At 39.0% G+C, this 14938-nt stretch overlaps 1 protein-coding gene across 2 annotated transcripts in view; it reads right to left on the bottom strand.

The window, feature by feature from the left end:
• Positions 1-14938, bottom strand: part of LOC126337228 (uncharacterized) — a 204113-nt gene that overhangs the window by 65536 nt on the left and 123639 nt on the right. For both annotated transcript variants that reach the window (XM_050001449.1, XM_050001450.1), the window contains 2 exons: positions 7912-8047; positions 7503-7697 (listed from right to left, as the gene is read on the bottom strand). In XM_050001449.1, the coding sequence (XP_049857406.1) occupies positions 7503-7697; positions 7912-8047 (331 nt within the window). The remainder of the gene's footprint in view (positions 1-7502; positions 7698-7911; positions 8048-14938) is intronic.

Below are 14938 nucleotides of genomic sequence, written 5' to 3'. Positions count from 1 at the left end.
AGTCCAAGACTAGCAGCCGCTGGCTGGCTGGCCACTTAGGTGGCGATGCTGCTGCATGGCTGGCAGACAGCGCCGCATGTAGAGGGCGCGTGTAACTGCACAGCGGCACTTTGAAAGATCGGCGAGTCACAACACTAATAAAGGCTTATTATCTGATAGAAACCGCTGATTTAACTGCAACTGCCTGGGAAGCAGATACATTTGAGTCTATCTCATACGCCATAATTGATGGTTTTGGAAAGCCTGCAGCTATCATTCATTATTTAAATAATGGAACACTGCACTAGTTCAATATTTTTTCATGCTAAGCACGATGCGTTTTGAGAATGTTTTCTCATTATCAAATGCAAATATGTACATAAATAAGGATTTTGTGTGGTGTCTGCATATGAGTTGTTCTGTGTCACTTGCGTTGTAGTCGTCTTTTTGAGGTTATCAAATACTGGGTCTCCTCATTTATGAAGAAAACCCTGCACATACAAACTACCACTCACATTGTTTGAGTAAAATACATTCGTAAATAGTGTTCTTGAAAATGAGCATAAATTCTCAACACGTTTTGCTCAGCATGAAAAATACGTAATTGGCACTGTGCTTAAAGCAAAAAGATTTGAGCAACACTAAGTGAGTAATGGTGTCAAGTAGCTCAAAGAGTGGCCAAATGATGAAACAAGCTAAATATGGTTTGACAAAGGTGTCACAATGATTACAACTATCACGAAACTGCATATGTGATGTAGAGACAGTTTGGAAATGGTTGTGATTGGTCATTAAATGTTTATTTTACAAACCTAGTTACTCCCAGTGGCCACCACTCCCAGTAGAGCTTGGCAGCGGCGGGAGATGCGGCACGAATTGTTCCAACTTTTACATGTTTACTGGTTCAAATCTGCTAATTGGAGCAGCCTGGTGACAAGAAATTATCCATTTAACGGTTCTTGATGGCCAACATCATGCCAGCATCATTTGCAGTCAGTTTTTCCTCCACGAACAATTTTTGTAAAGCATAAATCACGGGAAAATTACAGATATGTTTGCCGGCCGGAGAGGCCAAGCGATTCTAGATGCTACAGGCTGGAACCGCGCGACCACTACGCTCGCAGGTTCGAATCCTGCCTCGGGCATGGATGTTTGTGATGTCCTTAGGTTAGTTAGATTTAAGTAGTTCTACGTTCTGGGGGACTGATGACCTCAGAAGTTAAGTCCCATAGCGCTCAGAGCCATTTGAACCAACTGATATGGTTACATAAAATCTGGTGTGAATTAACACTGTGAACATAGGAAATTTGATGGGAGTGATAAAAAATGTTGTAAAAGGTGGGAAAACATTAATTCCAGGAAAGTAAAAGCGAGGTTATACTGTAATAATGCAGCCAGGTTATTAATGAATGTATTTAAGAAATCAGGGACAACATGCACACAATGAGATCAAGTCAAATAATGAATGAATGTATGTATGTATGTTTCAAAACAGCTACACTGAGAAAACTGCAGAACACTTTTGAAACAGGTCTGTTTTTATGGTTTGGATCCAATGCATTTTTCTCAGGATAATACTGCTTTTGAACTCAACTGTGTTATCTGTCAATTTCAGCACCATCTTTTGAAGACTGGTACATATGAAGAAACTGTCACAAGCTGAATACAACCAGTCAGATTATTCTAATACAACTATCTACTTACAAACAATAATGGCATACATCTTTCTCATAAAAGATAAGTCGGTACCTACACATTCTAAATACACTGATAAGCCAAAAATTTATGACCATTGTCCACCACAAAATTGAATGTCACCTGGTGATGTGGGTATGTGACACATTAAGGGACACGGGAGTGAAAAAGAAACAAAAAGGGAATCATTTTTGCGATGATATAAGCCACAAGTGAGAAAATCCACTGACATATGCAAATTCGCCAAAGGGAAAATTTTGAAGGCCCGTTGTCTAGAAAGAGCATCACAAAAATGGTGAAGTTGCTTGACTGTTCACTTGCATCTACAGAAAATGGTCTTAGGAAGGGGAAACCACAAGTAGGAAACAAGATGTTGGAATGTATGTTTCATCACTGTAAAGCAGGATAGGCAGCTATCTATGGAAGATCTGATGACAAAATAACAATGATTGTGCAGGCCCAAATGTTGAGGAATACCCTGTTCTGTACACGGAACATGGGGCTACGCAGCACACAACTTCTATATATTCCTCTGATGACACAACAGTACCATCAATTGCAATTGCAATGGGCAGAGGCTCTTCTAGATTGGACCACAGATCACTGGAACTATGTCACCTGGTCAAGTGAATCACATTTCTTGTTACACAAGATCAATGGTCATTTCTAGTCACAACATCATCCAGATAAACGGCTGCTAGAAAAGTGTATAGCTCCACAGATGCCAGCCAGTGGGGACAGTGTTATGCTACAGGGGACATTCACTTGCACTTCCACAAAACGTGAGGTAGTAACCAAAGCCACCATGACAGCTGATGACTGTGTGAAATTTTTGTGGACTACCTGCCTCTCTTGGTGTTGAATGTCTTCCACAACAGCGATGGCATCTTATAGCAGGAAGTGTCACAGAGCTAGAATCATGCTACAATGGTTTAAAGAGTGAACTTAAGGGAGTAAATTGATGTGGTGTCCACCAACAGGCGGATTCAATATTCTCAAATTTCCATCCAGCATCTGACACAGTTTCACATGACAGACTGTTAACAAAGGTACAAGTATTCAGAATAGCTTCCCAGATACGTGAGAGGCTTAAAGACTTCTTAAGTAACAGAACCCAGTATGTTGTCCTCGATGGCAACCATTTATCAGAGACATGAGTATCATCAGGAGTGCCACAGAGAAGTGTTATATGACAGCTGTTATTTTAGATTAGATTAGATCAGATTTACTTTCATTCCCATTGATCCATAGTGAAGAGGTCCTCCAGGACGTGGCACATGTCAGAAAAATAATAATACATGACAAATATTTGCAACTGAAACAAATAAGCTAGAGCTGTTGGTTTGAAAAAGTGACATATTTTTAAAATTTCATTAAAGAATAAATATATTGGGAAGCAGTAGTTAGTATCCCTAGTTCCCTAAACATGCTTCTGCAGGATGTTCTTCAGTTGACACCATATATAACTTACTGCCTGTTTTTGTGCCTGGAAAACTTTAGCTTGGCTTGATGAATTACACAAAAAATAATCCCATATGATATTATGGAATGAAAGTAAGCATAGTATGCCAGCTTTTTTATTTTTATATCCTCTATGTTTGACACAATTCACTTTGCAAAAAGAGATTTGTTGAGACGCTTCAGCAGTTCTGTGGTGTGATCCTTCCAGTTGAATTTATTGTCAAGCTGTAATTCAAAGAATTTAACACTGTCCACTTCTTCTATCTGCTTGTCATCGTATGTTAGGCATATACGCGTGGGACACCCCTTACAAGTTCTGAACTGCACATAGTTTGGTTTTTCAAAGTTTAGCGACAAAGAATTGGCTAGGAACCAGTGATTAATGTCCACAAATATTTTATTAGCAAATCTTTCTAAGACTGCACTTGATTTACTATTTATTGCAATATTTGTATCATCAGCAAAATTTGGCATCTGATAACGTTACTGATGAAATGTCACTGATATGCAGGAAAAGTAAGGGCCCTAAAATGGAACCTTGTGGGACCCCGCATGTAATTAGTTTACAGTTGGATGATGCTGATAGCTTAATACATGTCTCTTCCCTAATAACACCCTTTGTTTCCTGCCAGAGATATGATCTGAACCATTTTGCAGCATTTCCTGTTACATCATAATATTCTAATTTACTTACAGTCAAATGCCTTTGACAGATCATAAAACAAACCAGTTGCCTGCAGTTTTTTGTCTAACGAATTAAGCACATTTTCACTGTAAGTGTAGAGAGTCGTGTAAATATCAGAACCCTTTAGAAATCTGAACTGCGACTTTGACAGTATGTTATTTGAGATAATGTGGTTATAAAGTCGACTGTACATTACTTTTTCTAAAATTTTTGAGAATGCTGGCAAAAGTGAAATTGGATGCTATTTCTTTACCTCCCTCCTTAACCAGTGGCTTAACTTCAGCATATTTCAACCATTCAGGAACTATTCCACTGATAAACGACTGGTTACACAGATAGCTTAATATGTTACTTACCTCAGAATCACATTCTTTAATTAACTTTGTTGTTATTTCATCATACCCACTAGATGTTTTTGATTTTAAAGATTTTATGATGGACATTATTTCTGCTAGGGTAGTGAGGGTCAAATTCATATTATGGAAGTTACTTGAAATGTCTGGTCTGAGGTATTCCATAGCAGCATCTACAGAACCTGACAACCTCATCTTTTCTAACAGTCATAAAATGTTTGTTGAAAAGTTCTGCAACACTTTACACATCTGTCACCAATGTATCATTTACTCTTCATGCTATTTGTCCCTCTTCATGTCTGGTTCTACTGGTCTCCTACTTCGCTATATCCCATATCGTCTATGTTTTGTTATCTGATATGGCTATCTTTTCCTTGTAATATATTTGCTTTCTACATACATAAATGATCTGGCAGACAGGGTCATCATCAGTCTGTAGCTGTTTGCTGATAATGTTGGGGTGTATGGGAAAGTGTATCATTGAGTGACTGTATGAGGGTACAAGATGACTTAAACAAATTTTCTAGTTGGTGTGATGAATGGCATCTACCTCTAAATGTAGAAAAATGTAAGTTAATGTAGGTGAGTAGGGAAAACTAACATGTACAGTTCAAGTACACCATAAGTAGTGTGATGTCTGACAGAATCATGTTGATCAAATATCAAGGCATAGCTTTGCAAAGCAATAGTAAACAGAATGAGCCTGTAAGGACTGTAGTACGGAAGACAAATGGTCGACATCCATTTATTGTGAGGGTTTTAGGAAAGTGTAGTTCATTTGTAAAGGAGATCACACATAGGGGACTAGTTCAAGCCACTGTTGAGTACTGTTTAAGTGTTTGAGATCCATACCACGTCAGATTAATGGAAGACACTGAAGCAATTCAGAGACGGGCTGGTACATTTGCAGGTTCGAACAATGTGCAAGCATTAAGCAGATGCTGTGGGAACTTAATGTGTAAATCACTAGAGGGAAGGCAATGTTCTTTTCAAGGAGCACTACTGAGAAAATTTATAGAGAACCAGCATTTGAGGTTGACTTCAGAACGATTCTACTGCATACAGACCACAAAGATAAAATCAAAAGATGAAGACAAATATGACGGCAAATAGATAGCTGTTTTTTCCTCACTCAGTTTGTGAGTGGAACAAGATAGGATCCACCATGCACCACACAGTGGCTTGTGGACTATGTGTGTAGGTGTAGAGGTAGATTTATATGTAGAAAGCTGATCTGAACCCAATGGAACACATCTGGGACACCGCTAGGTACCAGGTAATTGCTCACAATTCACTGGTCTGTAATTTACAGGCATTGCATGACCTATACTTAGACATCTGGTACTATATACCTCTGGAAGCCTAACAATAACCTGTTAAAACCATGCCATGCAGAGTTTCTGCTGCATTGTGTATCAAAGGTGTATCAACACGCTATTAAGCAGGTGGTCACGATGTTTTGGCTCATCAGTAAATTAATTAATGCCAGACATATAAAAAATAAATAAAAATAAAATAACAAAATATACTGCTGCCAGCCAGTGAGGCGTCATTTCCCATGTGGTGACCGGTACCAGATTTTTGCATCTATTGCAGGTTGGTGATGACAGAAAATTGTGATCCAGGGGAAACCATAACTATCATCGATCAGGTGTATACATACAATGTGTATCTGAGGAGGGGGCTGGTAGTTCCAAAATCGACAATATAATAAAGAAATTTAAGACTATTCCTGTAGTCAGAGGCTAATTAGTCCATAATTTCAACTTGTAACTTGACCGGCCTCCTGCCTTCCATCACATTGGGAAGTTTAAATCTGGTAAGATTAGCTATATTAGAAATTTTTGCTGACAATATTTTCTTGAAACAATTTTTTTCTTTTCTTCTATCTCACAATTTAATTTCTCACATGCTTTATAATAGACAATATCTACCAAGGATACATTCTTTGGTAACCTAGCAGACAGCTGTGCATTTTCATTAAAGCAGACATACAGTCTTTGTTAGTCAGTGAGTCATTTGAGTTAGTTGAAGGCAGTCAGAAAATCAAGTCAGTCAGAGTTAAGATGGAACAGCAGTACATGGTACAATGGACAACATAAAATAGAAGATTATGAATTATTTAGGAATAAAGGAGAAGACTCACAGAAAGGCAGAAGTGCTGTGTCGTTGATAGGTGCACAAACAAAAGGTACAGAGCTATTATAGCTTTCAGAATGAACTTCCTTTATCAAGCTCATAGGGAAAACATGTACACAAACACACACTCACTCACATGCACATTCCTGTCTCCCTACATTGAACTATTGGGTGGGAGGGTGGGGGGGATGGCAAGTTACCTTAGGTTCAGGGCAGGGAGATTACAGGAGCAAGGGATGTGCTGTAAGGGTAGCTCCCATCTGTGCAGCTCAGAAAAGCTGGTGGTGTTGGGGAGGATCCAAATGATACAGGTTGTGAAGCAGCCATTGAAATCTCGCATGGCGTGCTCTGCTGCATGTTGTGCTACCAGGTGATCCATACTGATTTTGGCAACAGTTTGGCGGTGTCCTTTCATCCTAGTTGACAGCTGGTTGGTCATCATATCAATGTAAAACAATGCGCAATGGCTGCTTTTACAGGTGGTCCGGCCTCTGATGGAATAGGATAAGCCTGTGACTGGACTGTGTACTAAGCACGCAGTCACTGCTCTTAATGTCCCCTTGTTTATCTGTAACCTTTAACTATAAATAAAATAAACTGTGATTGCCTTTATTAAATTTGTGGCAGATAAAACCACTGTAATTTAGAAAAATGGAATGGTAGTCAAAGTTTCCATCTGTTCCAATTGATTTCCATACACTGGGAAAAAAGATACACAACTTATCAACATGTTTCAATAACAGTTGTTGTCAGTTTCAGGGGAGACAGGAAGGGAATGAAGTGGTTAACTCACAATAATTTGAGACAAGAGACTCCTTCTGAAATTAATACACAGCATACGCCCATCCCCTCAAGTGCTCTGCATGCTTCCCTTTCAACTTGGATTCTGGGGAGGGAAGTCCAGGGTTTATGTTTCAGGCTACAAACACATTTTGGGACTTTATCTGTACTGTTGTTACACATTTTTTCATCTTGCAGAGGTCTTACCTATTAAAATTTGATAGTCTGAACTTTCATTTCTTATCACTATTTAGCATCACAATGGTATTTATGGACAGACAAACAGTACAATGGAACATAACACCATCTTTCCTGGAAAGATTCATTCTTGTTGCACTTCAATTTTTTTTCTGTCCATGAAAACAGATACAAAATTGTTTAAGTGAAATACATTTTCAGAGCAGACAAACCTTGAAGGTAAAGCATCGCATGTGCCCATCTAGGCTGCCTGCAAAGATAAGCTGACCCTCTTCTGTCTCTACAACACAGAGGCACGTAACGGGCTGACTTCCACAGGAGACCACTCTTTTCAATCGTCCTGTCTTCAAAGAGTAGCAGTATACAAAACCATCCTCAGAGGCTGCAACTGCTTGCCGACCAACGGTCTGCAAAAGACCTGTCTTGTAAAAATCTTACAGCGCAATAGACAAAGGCATTTAATAAATCTTAAAACATTTTGTCTCATTTTCTGCTGCTGCTTAGACGAACCATCAAACAGAAAAATAATAACAATAATACTTATATTATTAACAATAATAATAAGAAGAAGAAGAAGAAAAAGAAAAAGCAAACAGTAAAAATGCATGCACATGTTCTCACCACAAGCTCTAGGATGGCACCTGAGTGCCCAACCAAAATTAAGTGCATCCTTCGAATCTCATTGACTGCATCAGCATCATGAGCTGGAGTGCCACCACCTGACATATCTGATTGTGATCCGTCTTCCTCATCCAGGCTGAAAATTAAGTAACAAAACTGTCTGTAAATTAAACAAACACAAAAGAAAACTAGAGTATCATAACATAACTAATATTTTTTTTTTCATATAAGCCATGGTCTACTTTCCACTGCAACAAATAATAGAAAATCCAGGATGGAATAATGACAATATTACACTGTAGCGGAGAAGTTGAATCGCAGATAGGCACAACAACGGACTACAAAACACGTACGCTTTCGGCCAGAAGACCTTCTTCTGAAATAGACAAAAAACACACAAACGCAGCTCATATGCATGTGATCACTGTCTCTGGCTTCCAGCAACAGACTGAGAGCAAATGCACGTGATGAGAGAAGCAAAATATCTCTCTCTCTCTCTCTCTCTCTCTCTCTCTCTCTCTCTCTCTCTGTGTGTGTGTGTGTGTGTGTGTGTGTGTGTGTGTGTGTGTGTGTGTGTGTGTGTGTGTGTGCGTGTGTTTGGGGGGGGGGGGGGGCGGGGGAGTCTGGGGTGGGGAGGGAGAGTGTTAGTAGGGGGTATGAGTTGGGGATGTGAAGTGCTCTTAGTAGGAGCATACAGGAATGAGGTGTAGAGAGGGTAGGGCAGCTGAGTGGCTCCTTCACCCACCTATTCCCTTACCTGTTCACACTCTTCAGCCTTCTATTCCACAAGCACACCCACAGTCTTTTTGTTTCTCTCCTTTCCCACTCTCCTCCTCCCCCTCCTCTTCCTCCTCCTCCTCCTCCCCTCCCCCCTCTAACCTCCCAACTGCTCCTAGCTGCACTATCCTCTCTCTTTTCATCCCTGTATGCTCCCACAAACAGCATTTTACCATCTCCCACCCGTATACTGGTCTCCCTCCCCTCTCGTACCCGGCGTCGTCCTTACCACCACCACTTGGACTGCTTCTCCCATCATGTGCAGTTGCTCTCAAGTCTGGCTCCAGAAGCTAGAAACAGTGGTCCTGTGTGGGTAAGCTGCCTTTGCATGAATGTGTGTGCATTTTGTCTATTTCAGAAGAAGGCTTTCTGGTGGGAAGGTTACATGTTTAGTAGCTTCTCACTGTGCCTGTCTGCAACTCAACTTTTCCACTATGATAAATGTATCTGTGAACTTGAAATCATAATAAGAAATAATGTGAAGGCCATTTTTGTGTGGAGCTGCACTGCTCCTTGTGACTTATTGTGACAACAAGAGTGGCCCACAACCAAAACCATTACAGCCTGAAGCACTGTTACCATCATTCAAATCATTATTTTGACTGACTTCTAATGGGTTGAGAATATCAGCCTCTCTTCTTTCATATCTTAAACCAGTTTTTACTTTTCATTTCCTCCAATCAGTTGTCTCTCTTTCTTCTCATTCACACACTCATTTCAAAAAGCTACACTGAGAAACTGATCACAAAAGTGTGTTAAATTTAGAAACAACATTTAACTTTCAGCAACGTTCACCAAATTCAACATTTTGAAGCTTCCCAGAAAGTTCGCATAGATCTGATTGATCAGCCTCTTCCCCCCCCCCCCCCCTGCATAGATCTGATTGATTAGCCTTCTCTCTCTCTCTCTCTCTCTCTCTCTCTCTCTCTCTCTCTCTCTCTCTCTCTCTCTTCCCCCCCTCCCCCCCCCCCCCCTCTTCCCTACCCCAAGAGTTTTTGAGGGGTAAAAGCAGCAGCTGTGTCATACGATGTGACCAGCAAGGGAAAGTAGCAGCCAGTGAAGAAAGTGAGAAACTAAAATACACACTAAAAACAAAAAGAAAATCAGTATGCAAGGAAAGAGGTGTACAGCACTGTAAGTGTAAATCTTCATGTTAAAGACTTCTCTGTGAAAGTGAACATCCTGAGCAGTTAGTAGTTGTAAATCAGTTAGCTACAAAATGTGAAAATTTTTAGTACATACTGCAGGAAGATACATAAAAGTAAAGGTGTTGGCACCTACGTTACAAGTAGCATTCAGTGCGAAAATGTGGGTTCGGTTGCTGAATGCAGTGTGAAGATGGCCTTCGAATCAGCAGCAGAAGAAAAAGAAGAAGAAGAAGAAGAAGAAGGGGAAAAAAAACAGCCTAATAAACTGTTGGCCTCTGTAGATCTAGATCTACGTACATACTCCACAAGCTACCATATGGTGTGTGGGTGCCGTATACCACTACTAGGTATTTCCTTTTCTGAAGCATCTCCATAGCACTTGCGTGTTGTTCAAACCTGCCAGTAACAAATCTAGCAGCCCGCCTCTGAATTTCTCCAATGTCTTTCTTTCATCTGACCTGTTGCAGACACTCAGGCAGTACTCAATAACAGGATGCACCAGCAGATGCTGGTCTCCTTTAAATCCAACCACATTCCTCACATGCTTGTTCCATTTCAAATTGCTATGCAATGCTACGCCCTGATATTTAAAGACATGAGTGTCTTAATCAGGGCACTACTAATGCTGTATCCGAATCTTATAGGTTTGTTTGTCTGCTAATCTGCATCAACTTACATTTTTCTACATTTTGGGCAAGCTGCTATTCATCACACCAACCAGAAATTTTGTGTAAGTCATCTGTACCAGTCACTCATCTTCCACATCCTTCCCGTACACCACAGCATCATCAGCAAACAACCATATATTGTTTCCCATCCTGTCCACCACACCTTTTATGTAGAGTATAATGGTGCCCCTATCGCACATCCCTGGGGAACTCCTGACTCCTCGTGAACACTCATGCTGAGGACAACATACTATGTTCTTTTACTTAAGATGTCTTAAGCCAATCATATATCTAGGGGGAACCTATTCCATATGCTTGTACTTTCAATAACAAATGCAATGTGATGCTGTGTCAAATGCTTTTCAGAAATGTAGAAATATGAAATCCACCTCTTGTCCTCCGTACATGGTTCCCAGTGAATCATGTGAGAAAAGGGCAAGCAGAATTTCATTTATGCAATGCTTTCTAAAACTGTGCTGATTCGTGGACATAAGATTTTCGATCTCTAGGAAATTTATTATACTCAAACTCAGAAAATGTTCTAGAACTCTGCAATAAACTAATATTAAGGCCAATGGTCTGTAATTTGAACTGAGATTTCATCTGGACAAGGCAACTTAGTTGTTTTCAATTCTTCCACTTGTTTCTTTACACCAAGAATGCTTATTATTATGTCATTGATATAGGGCTTTTTGCAATGTCAAAGGATGGTACCATATTTACTCGAATCTAAGCCGCACTTTTTTTCCGGTTTTTGTAATTTAAAAAACCGCCTGCGGCTTAGAATAGAGTGCAAAGCAAGTGGAAGTTCTCAAAAGTGTTGGTAGGTGCCGCCACAACTAACTTCTGCCGTCGAATATATGTAGCGCTACACAAGCATGCTTTGTAGGGCACAAAGATAAATACTGGCGCCAAAACCTCTGCGTCAGTAAATAAATTTTTTAAAAAAAGGTGGAAGATGAGCTTTTTTTTCTCCTCCCCGAGTTTCGACAACTGCATTTTCATACATTATCCAAAGAAGTAAATACAAATTCCGTAATGTTCATCTTCGAATGTAGCAGAATTTCAATGTACTGCGAAAATCCGACTGGCAATACCGTTTGGGATGTTTGTCAATATGGCCAGCTCTACGTTCTGAATTTTTTCCTACCAGTGGGAAGAGATAGTTGCTAATAAATAGGAACCTGATGAAATATGAATCACATACAGTATTCTCTTCACCATAAGAATAATACGAATATAAAAATTTTGCCATGTATTCTTTCGTGTTTGCTGCTATCTCAATTAAATTCTGTCTGCCTAATAAACTACGAAACTAGAGTGAGACAACAGCAAAACGCGGAAGAATATATGTATCATTTCATGTTTATATTCGCATTATTCTTATGCCTAATAGTGATACAGTCAGAAATGAAGCACGGCAACTGACTAGATTTTTAAATCTAAGATGACTTCATATCTGTGCAGAATTTGATGTACCAAAGAAGTGGCCGTAAAGTTTTTCAAAGGGAGAAAAATTTTCGACGAACTCTCGTTCAGAACATGTTATATCATACGCAGTCTATTATTTGGTTCTTGTTGATCATTATCAAAGAAAGCAGCAGAGTAAGCAACAAAAAATAGCAGTCTCTTGCCATTCTTTCGGCAATGAGATGATCCCAAACCCTTTAAAAAAAAAAAAAAAAAAAAAAAAAAAAAAAAAAAAAAAAAAAAAAAAAAAAAAAAAAGGCGGTAGCACAAAAGCAAGCCATGCCGCGAGCGGCGACAGGCCGTAAACGCGCACTATCAGAATGCGACTAACAATGCATCACACAGTATAGTAATGTATTTTCAGCTCACAGTGACGTAAACACCTATAACAAAGAAAACAGCACTTATCAGATCAAAGCAAAATAATTAATCGATTCAAACCAGACGAAGCACGTGAAAAAGGTAGGGTACCCGTATAAATACAGACGGAGCGCCTGGCGCATAGCAATGGCTACCTGGTAAAGCTTAACTGCTAAGCTTACGACTCAAACCAAACTACTGCAGCTGTATCGCCATTCATTCGACCTAAATTGTCTCTCATATTATAATGAGGCAACTTTGTTTCGATTTGGAGGTGCGGCCTTAAACTATTCTCTCCCCTTGAATTTCGAGTCTCAAATTTCAGGTGCGGCTTAAGATTCGGGAATTTTTTTTTTTTTTTTCCCCTTTTATTTCGAGTCTCATTTTTCGGGCGCGGCTTAGATTTGAGTGCGGCTTAGATTCGAGTAAATACGGTAAGTTTGTATGAGTCTCCAACGTGAATGATTTCTTACTTGCAGAATTCAAAAGTTTGGCTTTTGGTTTGATATTTTCAACTGGCAACCTGACTAGTCAACAAGTGACTGGATGGAAGCCTTAGACCTGCTTAGCAATTTTACATAGGACCAGAATTTTCTCAGGTTCTTGGCCAAATCTTTCGCTACGGTGTGATGGTGGTAGTTGTATGCTTTGCATATATATCTTTTCATAGGTGCATGAATCTCTATTAACTCTGCATGTTGTCATTTGTGGTTTCTATTTTAAACGAAGAGTTCAACAACTTTTGTTCCCTCAGCATTATACAAATTTTGCAGCTAAACAACGTTGAAACTTTTCCATCCTTAATCCACTTACTGCGTACATACTTGGTCAGAGCACATTTATTTACATTTCGCTCATGATTTCTCTATGCCCATCATATACTGGAACTAAATGATTGCAAATTATTGTATAGGTGAGGTGTTAACAACTGCTAATCTGCTCTTTCTGACAGAAACACTCTCCCAGCCTTCTTGACTGATTTATTAATTTCTGTAAGAATAGTCGCTACGATCACTAATACCCACCTCTATACTGATGCCATCGAGATCTGGCCTGACTGTAGCTACAAGTTCTAAGAAATTTCCATTGCATATGAGCTGCTGAATTAGCTGCTCAAAACAGTTTTCAGAAAACGTGCTCAAAAGTACTTCGCTAGACTCTCTGTCTGCATGACCTGTAATGAATCCATAAGCGTCCAAGTCTATAATCAATAGGTTAATGTCGTCTCCAACTAGTACTGCGCGATCTGTATATTTATTCGCTACTGACCATAGACTTTGTTTGAATAACTCTAGAATTGTCACATCAGGACCATGAGGCTGTTGAAAAATCCAACAATTAACTTGGTTTCACCTAGGCCTGTTATTAGTGGACAGACAACTTCACTGTCACAATCAATTGCAAGCTCAATAAAGACAATATTTTTAACCACCTCAATACAGGCAATATTACACTCCCCCTCCTATGGCATCTAATCTGTGCCACCAAAAAATTTCCATGATCAATAAACAGTGATGTAGATGAATTCTTCTGCTGTTTAGAAGAAGTTCTGGACAAACTATCAACACTGGTCATAATAATAGGAGATGTGAACATAGCTCTTTAAGCTATACTGTAAATTATCTTAGGTATTTTCATTTGTTACATTGCTACAACCATGCCCATGTACATTTATCAACAAGAATAACACTCGACTCACAATGTTGCATTGTCCATATTGTTACACATTTAAATAGAAAAGAATTAGTGGTAAGAACTGTTGAAAACTGTCTCTCACAGCATCTCAGACCACAAAGCTCAATCCATAAACATTAATACAGACTAAAAAACAGTTCTGCATAGTGATGTATTTACTTATTTATAAAAGAAAAATTGACCATAATAAATTTAATGAGAACCTTGGACATAGAGACTGCAGGATGATACTCAAATCGGATGACATTAACGGAAAGTGGGGTCATTTCTATGAAATATTTACGCATAGTTTTAATCAGACTTGTCAAATAGCAAAAAAACTAAGAATATCAAAGTACATGAAGAATCTTTTTAAAAAAAAGTACAAAAATATACAGGGAATCCATAAAGAATCTTAATGCATACTATTATGCTGAGTAAAGTGATTCTAGTGATGTTAGTAAAACAGCAGTAACATGACTATAATGAGAATTCAACTTGCAGTAATATAGCACAAGAAGAAAATGGGAAGTTGGTGAACAATCCAAAGGCAGTATGTGAGGTCTTCGTATGCATTTTAGTCAGATATGCAAATAAGAAATTGAACCAATGCTTCAAGTAAACTCAGCAGCAATGACCAATTCATCGTTTCCTTAGAAGTGTAAGAGAATATGAGGTACTGAAAATAATCTCATAACTCAAAATAAAAACATTTAATGACTGGGATGGCATATTATCTACACTACTTATGGAATAGAAAAATGAATAAATAACACACTTAATAAACAGTTCAACTGGCAAGGCGAACTTCCTCGAACTTTTAAAAATTACGGAGATGTGACCAGTATACAAAAAGGGGGTAACCACGGACATAAATAATTACTGGTCAATTTTATTGAGTTCAACACTTGCCAAGTTCCTTGAAAGAGT

The sequence above is a fragment of the Schistocerca gregaria genome, chromosome 1, assembly GCF_023897955.1.
Source record: "Schistocerca gregaria isolate iqSchGreg1 chromosome 1, iqSchGreg1.2, whole genome shotgun sequence".
In the NCBI taxonomy this organism is placed as follows: domain Eukaryota; kingdom Metazoa; phylum Arthropoda; class Insecta; order Orthoptera; family Acrididae; genus Schistocerca; species Schistocerca gregaria.
This window is presented reverse-complemented; position numbering and strand designations above follow the sequence as displayed.